At 39.2% G+C, this 13015-nt stretch overlaps 1 protein-coding gene across 1 annotated transcript in view; it reads left to right on the plus strand.

Moving 5' to 3' along the window:
* LOC144609141 (DNA-binding protein RFX7-like) overlaps positions 1-13015 on the plus strand; it is a 57701-nt gene that overhangs the window by 34248 nt on the left and 10438 nt on the right. The window contains exons 5-8 of the mRNA XM_078427553.1: positions 461-577; positions 2107-2191; positions 6387-6594; positions 10521-10825. Of these exons, the coding sequence (XP_078283679.1) occupies positions 461-577; positions 2107-2191; positions 6387-6594; positions 10521-10825 (715 nt within the window). The remainder of the gene's footprint in view (positions 1-460; positions 578-2106; positions 2192-6386; positions 6595-10520; positions 10826-13015) is intronic.

The raw sequence follows: 13015 nt of genomic DNA on the forward strand, positions 1-13015 counted from the left end.
AGTCTGCTGTTCAATTCTGGAACCAGGTTTAGTGCTTGATGCCTTAACTACACATTAATAATGGTGGATTGTTCCCAAGATTACCTAAACACAAGACAACCTATTACATCTTTTGATGTAATAGGGCAATTTATAGGTCAGTTATTCTTTCAAACTGTGAATTAAAGTTCTTTCTGACGGAGTGTTTAAGTCTACGTACATTACAAACACGGGTACAAATGGACTAATGAATATGGTTTATTAGAACAAGTTATCAGTTTGGGTGAGCCTTTAAAAAAAGATAAACATCGGTCGTGACAATTCATGATTCTATTGTTGATCTCCTGTGAATTAGTCACATGACAAAGGTATGGTGATTTGGTGGGTGGGGAAAAACTGTTTAATATCTGAAGAAGTGAGACTGCAGGCCTCTGATCTAAAATTACCCCCGGACCTAATTAAATTCTAATTTGTTTTCCAGAGGCTATTGTGACAATCTTGGATATAACTCTTTAAGTGCAGCTGATTTTGGGAAGATCATGAAGAATGTCTTTCCAAATATGAAGGCTCGGCGTCTTGGCACAAGAGGCAAATCTAAATATCCTTTGCAGTAGCTTTGAAGTTTTCATCTTATTGTTCATTTTGATTTATAATAATGTCTTTATGTAATAACCTTTTTATAAAAGAAAGTTACTTTTGAATATAGTAAGAAATGTATTACAAATATGATTAAGCTTTGAAATAGACGTGTTTAACTTCATTTGCATGTCATATACTTTCGGGTTATATGCAGATCAATTATGTTAAATGCATTTTGCACGACATTAATTTTTTAGATTTTTGTTTCCTTTCAGTGTTGTCAATTTGTACATCAGGTCCAAGCCATTTTAGTTGAAGTTACTTATTTCCTACAATACTAGTACGAAATTTAATTTGTACTAATTTTGTAAATAAAGTTTATCCTGATTTTTGGAATTGACTTGGACACTTTGGTGCAAACAAATGTCACCTGTAAATGGAGTGTGACCCTCCTGGCTTTGAAATTATGGGACACAATGAACAAAGAAAATATTGTGGTTATATGCCCATAATGTCCTTGAGGAATGCGTTGCCATTCTGTGAATTAGACTCTCCTGTCATTGACAACATTTTGACATTAAATATGTGTCCCTTGGATGTTTCCATATCCATATACAGTTATGTAAGGGGATTGGTAGTGCAGGGTTAGCATTTTATTTTAAAATTACGACCATTCTTCAAATCCACTCCAAGGTTGTACCATGTTGGAGTCATTTCTGAACGGTTCAGCATGAAATTAATTTGAAGTTTTGTGCAGTTTTTAATCATTTTGACTCCATAATACATAACGGCACATTGTTGCAAAACTTATTCAAAGACAGAAGCCATTTATCAAAAATGGAATAATGCTTTTCTGACATTAATATTGGGGAAATGAACATCATACTGTTATGTTTCCACTTGGGAATATTTGATGCTGTGCAGATGTACTTAAAATTAGATTGGGAATTAACAGTGGAGTTCAAGTAGTTTGCTGATATGGCATCATGGTTGCAGCATAGGCTACCGAGAATAACATTGGAGAAAGAGTAAAAAATAACCAGTGTTCCCCACATTATTTGAATTCTTCAAGATGTAACATTTTCTCGTTTGTAAAATTACAAAATATTGATTTGTTTTCGCTGTAGGCATGTAATAAATTCTAAGTTAATTTTTTGTATGGGTGTGAAAAAAGTTGGAATAGTTCATGAAATGTTATGCAAGCAATTTTTCAAATTTATGGCAAAACACAAAGGGCTGGAGGAATTCAGCAGATCAGCGAGCATCTTCGGAAGGAATGGACAGGTGACATTTTGTATTGAACCCTCCTTAAGACTGTCAGTCGATAGTCTGTCCACATTGATGGAGATAGAGGTGAAAAAAGGGTACAGAACTATCAAAATTAGTTGATGTTTTCAATCTATGGTTGGTTTATATATTTTTTTTTGGCAAACCTAACATTTTGCTTGGCTAAGCTTGCAATTTATAATGTTTTTAATGTTTATAATCTAAGATGTTTTTATTTAATTTTGTATATTAAAACAAACATTAACCTTAATTACTTGAAACATATTGCTATAGTGGTCTGAGGAAAAAGGCTTTTGTTCACATGCCGTCACTCCCAAGCCTGGATTTTCACAAAACCACTGAAGGGGTAAGGACTTCCTACTATGCTATAACTATAACGATATGTCTTCCTTCACTATTGGAAAGAATATTGTGTGTGCAACTGTCATCCACCATTCCAGCTGAAAGTGGCAGTCCTATCTATTCCGATAGCAAATACCTCACCCACACTTGAATTTGCAGACAAATCTGGAGAATTTGCTCTTCAGTCCAACTTGAAGTCCCGCCCTAATGTTAACCATTCTAAACTGCTTTCATACAGCTGCAGAATGCTCCTAAATGTTAGATTAATTCATGCTTAATCACATATAATACATCTGTGTGCTCAGCTATTCCTGTAAATTATACTTTTTAGTGAAGTCTTACTGTTCGTATAGTGAATGCTTCAATATATATATAGAAAAGTGCTGGAATGGGCCCGTCAGCCCAGGATGTCTATGCCTTCGATGCCAATTTAAACTGTACATCTGTCTATACATGGTAAAGTTCCTTCCATTGTCTGTCTGTTCATGTGCCTTTTAAATTGCCTCTTAAACACTTATGTATCTGCTTCGACCATCTCAGCGGTGCATTCCAGGCACTTCCCATTCTCTGTGTAAATTAACTTGCCTTGCAAATCTCTTTAAACTTTCCCTTTCCTCCCTCTAGTATTTGATATTTCCATCCTGGGGAGGTGGGGAGAAAGGGCAATCCCATCTCTGCTTCCTATAATTTGATGTGCTTTCCAGACTTTTATTTAACATGCACTTTTACTTGGTCATAGCTTTGGAGCAGTTTCAAAAGAAGCATTTTTCCCCATTTCAGTTAGTCTTACCCCGATTTCAATGCATAAGGTAATAAATTAGAGATATCTTCGTAGCTTGTGAACATGCATGAATTAGAGAGAAGGTGCTTACCATGAACTTCAAGAACAACTTCCTTAATTTTCGTATTCTTGATCTGTCAAAGCCATCACAATGGGACATTTCAGAAGAAACTTATATTTGTTTTCCTAATTGACTTCCATTGAATCATGTATTTGTCTTTTCAAATCCCTTTTAACGTTCATTGTATCAAAGAATGATCTGGCACAGAAGTGTGTTTGATCCCTGGTGCCTCAGTCCTGGGTGGTACCTCAAAGCTTTGCATTGATAGGCTTAGTGATTACCTTTTCTAAACTGGGAAAAGTCTCATCAACGACCAACCCATATTGAATCCAGTTTTATGCATTGATTACGGGGGAGATTTGAACCAGAAGTCCTGCTCAACTAAATTTCAGATGCAAAACACTTGATGTTGCCATGCTTTTCTGAACCCATTTCTGTTGTTTGGTTGAGTGGGATTACTCTTGCCCAGTTCCAATTTTTCCTTTGAAAGTCAATCTGTGATAGTGTACTCTGCTCATGCACCATTAACCTTGAGTCTCCCACAAATTTATATTTGCCCACTTCACACTTCTATTTGAAATCAGATAGCTTGCTGATGCCATCTGAAAACACATTAACATGGTCCATTTGTGTATTTTTCTTTACTGCCTTTGAACCTCTTCGTTTTTTAAAATTATACATTTATTACGAAGAGAATTTGTTTTCACGTACTTATTCTGAAGAGCTAAAGCATTGTTTTGAATATTTCAACTTTGTTTCATGGCTTACCAGTTTCATCCCTTCCTTTGATAACCATCTCAGATTGTCCAAGGTGGTTGACAAACTTGATGTTAAACCCTGACATGTTCATCCAAGCACAAATATTCCATTACCAAGAATAAATACTTGCACTTCTATAATGAAGGAGCATATACTGTAAATAGTGCGAGTTTGCATAGTTTTGATTGCCAAGGGATTAATTTGGCTGTCCGATGGTGTGATTTGCACACAGCTGGTATGCTGGTACAGGAAGCAAACAATATTATAGTTTATTGCCTGTATAATTTAATACAAAATAAGGAGATGTTTCTTCAATTATATAGGTTTTTGGTAAAGTCACATCTGTAGGACCATGTACAATATAGAACTCCTTAATGAGAGACAGATGTAAATGCATTGAAGCAATTCAGAGCAGTTTTACTGGACTCATTCCTGGAACGAATAGGTTGAACTATAAGGTAAGGTTGGATAAGATGGGCATTTATCCGAAAAAATATAGATGAGTGAGAAATAATTTTAATTGAAGGTGCATGATCCTGAGGAATCTTGACAGAGTGATGTAAAGATAATATTTCTTCCTGTGGAAGAATCCAGAAGCAGAGGTCATTGTCTTAAAACAGAACATATTGACTGGTTGCATCATGACCCGGTTCAGCAACTCGAATGTGCAGGAAGGTAAGAAGATTACTGAATGTAGTGGACATCACCCAGTGAATACTGACCTCCACCATCGAAGGGATCTGTACGAGGCACTGCCTCAGAAAGGCAGCTATCATCATCAAGTGCCTGGATTCGACTAGGCTTGTATACACTGGAATACACAGGAGTGGGCCAGCATCCCCACTCTGGCCATGCTCTCATTTCAGCCCTTGATGATGCTAGCTGCTTTTCTGAGGCATCTTTCAGATGACAGGAGTGAAATGCCTGCGAACTGTGACCTCCAGGTTCAGGACCACCTTCTTCCCAACAACCTTCAGTCTCTTGAACACTAAACGCCAACTCAAGTACAAACTCTTTTGGTTGCACCACTGGCATTGTAGTTTTGTTTGGCACCAAAATTATTATTTTTTAATTTATTGAACATTTTATGTTTATTGTGTTGAGTACTGTGATTACAGACCTGTTATACTGCTGCAAGTAAGGATTTCATTGTTCAATTTTCAGTACATGTGACAGTTAAACACCAGTTACAACCAATTTCATAGTGCAGACAGCAAATCTTCAGGAAATGTCTACTCAAAGCTTCCTGCACAGTAATAAAAAGAAGTTTGACCATGGGACATTATGTTGAGCCAATACAGACAACACTATCATACAAAGAAACCTTTGAGTTATGATGTGTTTTTGGAATGAGGTCCATATCTGGACTTGGAATGTGCTTCTTGACAATAGACAATAGGTGCAGGAGTAGGCCCTTCGAGCCAGCACCACCATGGCTGATCATTCTCAATCCCGTTCCTGCCTTTTCCCCATACTCCCTGACTCCGCTATCCTTAAGAGCTCTATCTAGCTCTCTTGAAAGCATTCAGAGAATTGACCTCCACTGCCTTCTGAGGCAGAGAATTCCACAGATTCACAACTCTCTGACTGAAAAAGTTTTTCCTCATCTCCGTTCTAAATGGCCCACCCCTTATTCTTAAACTGTGGCCCCTGGTTGTGGACTCCCCCAACATTGGGAACATGTTTCCTGCCTCTAACGTGTCCAACCCCTTAATAATCTTATATGTTTCAATAAGATTCCCCATATCAGCTCAAACTTCCAGTAGCTTGTTTAGTGGCCACGCATGACTACTTTTCTCCCCTTCTGTTATCATTCCTTTGGGAGCCCGACGGTGACACTCCTTTGAAATATAAACAATTATTTTCCCCCAAAACTCTTTTGTATCAAAGGATTTCGAAAAATGAAATTATTTCCAACCCTTCTATGCTATTTATCTTAAATCGAGATTGATATACTGTCTGTTATTTGTTTAGGGAATGAGTAATACAGACTTTGCACTTAAAATGTCAATTTGTGTCGGTTTAACAGCTGGGTTACCGTTTTGTTATCTCTTGTCCCAAGTTGTCATTTACTATCATTCTTTAATTTCCCAAAAGATTTTACAGAGCAGAAATTGCTCGGTTGCTGGTATTTTCCTGCTTGCATTTGTAAGAAAATCTGAAAATCTAGTGATTGAACTTGGATGTATGTGTACTCGATGAAAATAGTGAGTTATCATTTGCTTGTTTATGCATTAAAGTAAATGTACTCTCCTCGGTATTTTGTGCAGCAAACGTCTGTGGTTGGTGTAATATAACATCTAGAGTTGGGTATATCTGTCCCAAAGTCAAATGTCAGTAGTACTTTTTGAGGGAGTGCATTTTCATAAATTGATCTGTTTGCATTTAATTATTTGTGTTGCTGCTCCATTCTTGACCTCAATGTTATTTTTATTTTAAGTTTTGTAAGTAGTTGAATTTCTCTTACTGAAACCTCAAATAGTTTTTTGTGATTAAAAGATGAGAGTGTCATGCAGAGATATTCCTTATTTTTGGAGTGTGTCTTTTTTTCCTCCGTTAATAATTAGAGACTAACGTTTGATTATTTTGTTTTTCTAGTCTGAGGGATCAGACTGTGCAGGACACTTGCAGTGTATTGATGAAGAGGTCAGATCTGCGGCTTGCAGTCTGGTGTGTGAGTGGGCCCAGAAGCTATTAATTCGCAAGTTTAATTCGGTGGTCGATCTCGCACGCTTCCTTGTCACCAGTCACTATATTGTCACTAAATCTGTTGCTGCGTTGTCCGTGATGACTGGTGAACCTTCAGGTGAGCGATCGAGTATATAGAATATCTCCCCATTAAATATTTTAAGACTACTTTGCTGCTGTTTAATATACAACATTTTATGATGGTAAAGGAAACAAGTTGCCAAGTACCGTACTGCATGCATTATTGGTTATTAAGTTCAAGTACTTACTGTAGTTACGTGAGGGGAGTTGCTCCTTCCTTTTCCTGATCCGTACATGATGTTGCAACTTTTACGTAGTCACAATGAACTGCAGATGCTAGTTTACAAAAAAAAACACAAAGTATTGGAGTAACTCAATGGGTCAGGTAGCATCTCTGGAGAACATGGATAGGTGACATTTTGGGTTGGGACCCTTCTCCAGACAGATTGTGGTGGTGGGGAAGAAAGCTGAAAGACAGGAGGGGCAGGACAATGCCTGGTGTGTGATAGGTGGATACAGGTAGCTTTGAAAGGCAGATGTTCAGAAAGCCAGAGATGAAAAGGCAAAAAGTGAGAGTTAAGGTTAGAAGAGTTGTAATTAGTGAAGCCAGAAGAAGGAATATAGGTGGAAGGGGAGGAGCAAGGGGAGCCATTGGTCCAAATCAAGGTGGGGCAGAGGGGGGAAAAAAAACACAACTAACAAACAAGTGGGTTTTTTTGTAGGTTAGTTACCCAAAACTGGAGAATTCAATGTTGATACAGTTAGGCTGTAAGCTACCCAAACAAAATATGAGATGCTGTTCCTCCAGTCTGTGTATGGCTTCACTCTGGCAATGGAGGAGGCCCACAACAGAAAGGTTAATAGGGGATTTTAAATGGTTAGCAACTGGGAGATCCAGCAGGCCCTGCTGGACCCAGCACATGTGTTCGGTGAAACGGTCGCTGAGTCTACGCTTGGTCTCGCCAATGTAAAAGAATACGGTAGTTGAGGTTAGACAAGATGTACGTAAACCTCTATTTCACCTGGAAGGACTGCTGGAATCCCTGGATGGATGTGAGGGAGGAGATATATGGACTGGTGTTCCATCTGTGGTTTCAGGGGATAGTACATGGAGAAAGGGGTTGTTTGGTTGGGTGAGAATGAATGAACTAAGGAGTGCAGAGGGAATGGTCTCTGTGGAAGGCAGAAAGGAACGAATGGAAGATACGACTGGTGGTGGGGTCACATTGAAAGTTGTGGAAATGTCAAAGAATGATGTGTTGGATGCGAAGGCTGCTGGGGGTGAAAGGTGAGGGCCAGGAGAACTGTATCATTGTTCTGTCTGGGGAGGTGTGAGAGTAGGGCTCACTGGGACACATAGAAGGTGTGGGTGAGGGATCCATTTATGAGGGGGGGGGGGGGGGGGGGGCATGATTACTAGAGAGAGAGAGAGTATTTTGGATGTCCTACAATGGAAAAGCTCATCTTGGGAGCAGATGCTATGGAGAAACTAAGAGTCGGGGATACTGTCTTTGCAAGAGGCAGGGTGGGAGGAGGTGTATTCCAGATAACTGGGAGTCGGTGGGTTTGGAGTCGACTTCAGTCAATAGTCTGTTCCCCGTGATGGAGACAAAGAGATCAAGAAAGGGGAGAGGCATCAGATGGCAGATTTTCTGTTCGGTGGAGGATTTGTGTGTGCAACTGACCTCTTACACAGCCTCTTACACTGCCTTGAGGACATAAAATGTTGGATGGCACAGAACTTCCTCCAATTAAATGAGAGCAAGTCTGAGATCATCCTATTTGGCCCCCCCGACTCCATCAAATTGATAACCGGCAGTCTTGGAAGTCTATCCTGCCTAGTCAAACCGCATGTCAAAAACCTCGGCATGATATTTGACTCTGCATTAAAATTTGATAAGCAAGTCAACGCTGTGGTAAAAGCCAGCTTCTTCCAACTTCGAACCATAGCTAAAATCAAACCTTTCCTCCAATTCGACGACACAGAAAAAATCATTCACGCTTTCATTTCCTCCCGCCTAGACTACTGCAACTCCCTATACACTGGGATCAGCCAATCTTCCCTGTCCCGCCTGCAACTGGTCCAAAACGCCGCAGCGAGACTCCTGACGGGTACCCGTAAAAGGGACCACATCACCCCGATTCTGGCCTCTCTCCACTGGCTCCCTGTACGGTACAGAATCAACTTCAAGATCCTCCTATTCACGTATAAAGCCCTAAATGGACACTCCCACATCAAAAATCTTCTAACCCCCCTCTCTAACTCCAGGTCCCTCAGGTCGGCCGACTTGGGGCTACTCACTATCCCGCGGTCTAGGCTTAAGCTCAGGGGTGACCGCGCTTTTGCGGTTGCAGCTCCTAGACTGTGGAACAGCATCCCTCTCCCCATCAGAACTGCCCCCTCCATCGACTCCTTTAAGTCCAGGCTCAAAACCTATTTCTACTCCCTAGCGTTTGAGGCTCATTGAGGAGGCGCTGTGAACTGTTTGCGTGCTACTGTATGTTTCATTTTTTTCCCCATTGGAACCTAATCAGATGTACAGCACTTTGGTCAACGTGGGTTGTTTTTAAATGTGCTATACAAATAAAATTGACTTGACTTGACTTGACTTGACCTTACTTAGTTTAAACAAAGTTGAAGGCAAATTGGTTTGTCAGATCCACACTAGATCTTGCACTGAGTAAAGTCATCAAACTAATTCCTGTTCTTTGTTTCTCTGAAGCCCAGCAATTTAACACGCATGCCCATCAACTTCCCTTCTTTTTGCAATTTACCCACATTAAGCTTGTCCCATTGGCCTGTATTTGGCCAATATCCCTCTAAACCTATCCAACCCGTTTATCCTTCCCTGAAAATTGCAATTCATCATGAATATGCAGTATACCACATTCAAAAATGAAAAAAAAAAAAAAAAAAAGCCATTTCAATAATCCATCAAATTCCAACAACTACCTGATTCTTTTTACTGATAATTTAAAACTTGTATGAATGCAGTTATCCAGCGATCCAGAGACCTGGGTTGGATTCTGACCTGCTGTGTTACTTAATGGAGTTTTCATGCTCTCCCTGCGCCCATGTGTATTTCTCCCTCGGGTGCTTAATTCGTTCCAACATCCTAAAGACATGCTGACTGTCAGGTGAATTGACTACTATAAACAGATATGACTGGGCGATAGAAGAATTGGGAAGGTGATGAGCATGTATATGAGAAGGGTTACAGGGGGAAAAAGTAGAGGACTTGACAAAGGTCATGGTTTTTCATTGTATTTTGTCTTGTCAATTAAAAAAAAATTGTTGGCAAGATTCCGCAATGAGAAAGGGATAATGAGATTTTATTGATTATGTTGCATTGTTAAACCCATACAGGCAAGAATGCTGCCTAGGGACTATACAGTATCTTGATATGTTTGATGTTGACATGTGCTGCAAAAGCTGGACAGTTCTACATTGCTGGCACTGATATTATTGATCAGCAACAGACAAGTTATTATTTATTACGTCGTAAGAAAATAACCTGAAGAGCCAAATATTACCTAATTGCTTTGCTTTTAATATCAGATGTAATAAATAACTAGTAAACTGCAAAAGGCAAAAATAGTTGTGCCCAGGTTCCTGGATGAATTATGAAATATAACTATCAAAAGCCTATGCTTTTATTTCTTGACATTACTTATAAAAATGACTAGAATAATCTCTTTCTCCAGGGAGCTGGTGTTTCAACTGAGTTGCAGAAAATATTGGAAATGCCTAAGAGTTTAATGTGCTCAACGAAATACGGAGCATTATGGAAACAATAGTTGTTTTCAACAATAATTATATCATGTTTCCAATTTTATCGGAGGACCAAGAAATGGATTGAAAGCATGGGTGGTGAAATGGTTATCATGAAAAATATAGTAATAAGCAGTTAACAAAATCAGAACCTGCACATTTCAGAGCTGAATATCTTCACGATTTTGATGCTGACTTATCGAGTGTTCATAGTTTTGTGTGTTCACGGTTTATAATTTCCTTTGTTGCAGGAGGGAAGCAACCTTCTGCGTTTGTGCCTATGGCTGAAAGCAATTCTTTTCAGCCCCAGGTGAAGACTTTGCTTTCCCCATCAATAGATGCCAAACAACAATTACAGCGCAAAATTCAACAAAATACACTGAAGAAACAACAAGAACAGAAACTTCAATCTCCACTTCCAGGCGAGCAACAAGGGAAGAAGGTAGAGGGCCCCACTGTTGGAGGAGTAACTAGCATACCCAATGGTAGCCCTGCTATGCTTTCTCCACAACCCACAATTGGCATAGTAGTGGCAACTGTTCCCAGCCCCATCCAGGTAGGTTATTCGTGATTCAGTGTTAAGATTGATAATTAAAGTGAAGACTGTTGGAGAGGGGGTGTGGGGGGAGGGGAGGTGGCAGGATTTGAAAATCTAATGAATAAAATCACATAATTTTTCAATTGTAAAGTCACATAACCTAGGTATGTCGTATCAGGTGGTTTAATTGCTTCAGTGCTGCAGATCCAGTTTCAGGGTAATGGTTCAGTTAAAAGTTTTTGAGTGCTGATTTGGCGGTGCATGGTCTGATACTATTATTTACTTGGCCACTTTTCCCAGTGTTGTTATTTGTCAGTGGTATGTATTTTTCTTAAGGTCAAGCATTTTTTTAAAAAAGCAGCTCTGCTTATCTTCTGAAATACATCTTTAATGTAATTTCCCAATCCATATCCATTCTCTCTTCATTTCTTAAGTAATTATTTTGGTTTAGGATCCTATTCTCACACGAGTTTGCCACTCCAAGCTAAATCCATCATGCTATGATCACTTCTTTCAAAGAATTCTTGCCATGAGAACATCAATTTAATCCTGTCTTATGTCTGGTCCACAAGGAGCTGCCCTATGAAATGGTTCAGCATGCATTCTGTGAATTTATCCATAAGACTGCCTTTATGAGGTTGATTTGCCAAATCAATATGAAATTCAAGTCACCCATGATTTTGTTCACTGCCTTACTGTACGTTTGTCACAAGTCCCCTTTATTCTGTGATCAATACCATGTACAGCAATGTAGTCATTATGTGGAGAGACACTGATTTCATTCTTTCTTATCCTGAGCCAGACTGGCTCTATTTGTTGATTTTTGAGGCCTGAATATCATTCAAAGTATTCATTCTGCTGCTCTTTCTGAAATGCCAAATACCCAAGTCTCGTCAATTCCCACCAAGAGAAGATTAAAAAAGACTGCAGATGCTGGAAATCTGAAATGAAAGCAGAAAATGCTGGAAAAATACAAGTAGTAAAGTATTTCCACCACTTTCTATTTTTATTTATTTCACAGCCTTGGTCATCTTGCATATACATCACTCTAATGAAATTGTGCCCATTTATGTCTCTTTGTGCAATGTGTTCATCAGACTTGTGCATTGGCATTGCAAACCTTTAGCTTCAATATATAATGATTATTTTTAATTTACTATTGAAGCTAAATATTTAGTGCCACATTTAGCATTTTTGGTGCTGCATCTTTGACCCTATTTTTGTCTGCATTCTCCCTCCTGTTGCACTCTGCTTATCATTAATTGTATCAACTTGTCCTTTTTCTTTAACTAATTCAGTTAACACCATCCACTCCCCAACTTCCACCTCATTATTCATCTTAAGCCCTCGCCGTCCTAGTGACTTACTTTTCCAGGGAACTGTTCTCAGCATGATTCACTGAAGCCAATCTAAAATAAACACTGCCCTCCTTCCTGATTTTAGTGTTATTGTCATATGGTCATAAGTGTTAGTAGTAAAATTAGGCCATTCGCCACATCAAGTCTATTCCGCCATTCAATCATGGCTGACCTATCTTTCCCTCTTAGCCCAATTCTCCTGCCTTCTCCCCATAACCTGTACTAATAATCAAGAATCTAACTATTGCTGACGTAAAAAATATCCACTGACTTGGCCTCCACAGCCTTCTGTGGCAAAGAATTACACAGATTCACCACCCTCTGACTAAAGACATTTCTCTGCATCTCCTTCCTAAAAGAATGTCCTTTAATTCTGAGGCTATGACCTCTTCTCCTAGACGCCCCCACTAGTGGAAACATCCTCTCCACATCCACTATCCAAGCCTTTCTGAATTTTCTATTCTGTATTTTCAATGAGGTCCCCCCTCATTCTTCTAAACTCAAGTGAGTACAGGCCCAGTGCTGACAAATGCTAATCATAGGTTAACCTACTCATTTCTGGTAACCTACTTATTGTCCTGTTAATTTAATCTCTTTTTCCTGCACTGAGCCAAACATTCGACACTTGAATCTGTTTGACCCAAGTCTAACTTGCACATGGTTTATGTAGTTTAATTTATTGAATTTAGATACCAAGTCCTTCAGTAAATTCTATTATTTAGCCCTATCTCTCACAGTAATTTCTCCATAGCTGTAATAACTGGATCCTCTACTTCCTCATATGCATTTTTTTCTGATCCCAAATGACGTGCTTAATCCCTACATTGGACAGTGAACAGATGATCAGTAT

Source organism: Rhinoraja longicauda, chromosome 33 (assembly GCF_053455715.1).
Source record: "Rhinoraja longicauda isolate Sanriku21f chromosome 33, sRhiLon1.1, whole genome shotgun sequence".
Classification (NCBI taxonomy): Eukaryota; Metazoa; Chordata; class Chondrichthyes; order Rajiformes; family Arhynchobatidae; genus Rhinoraja; species Rhinoraja longicauda.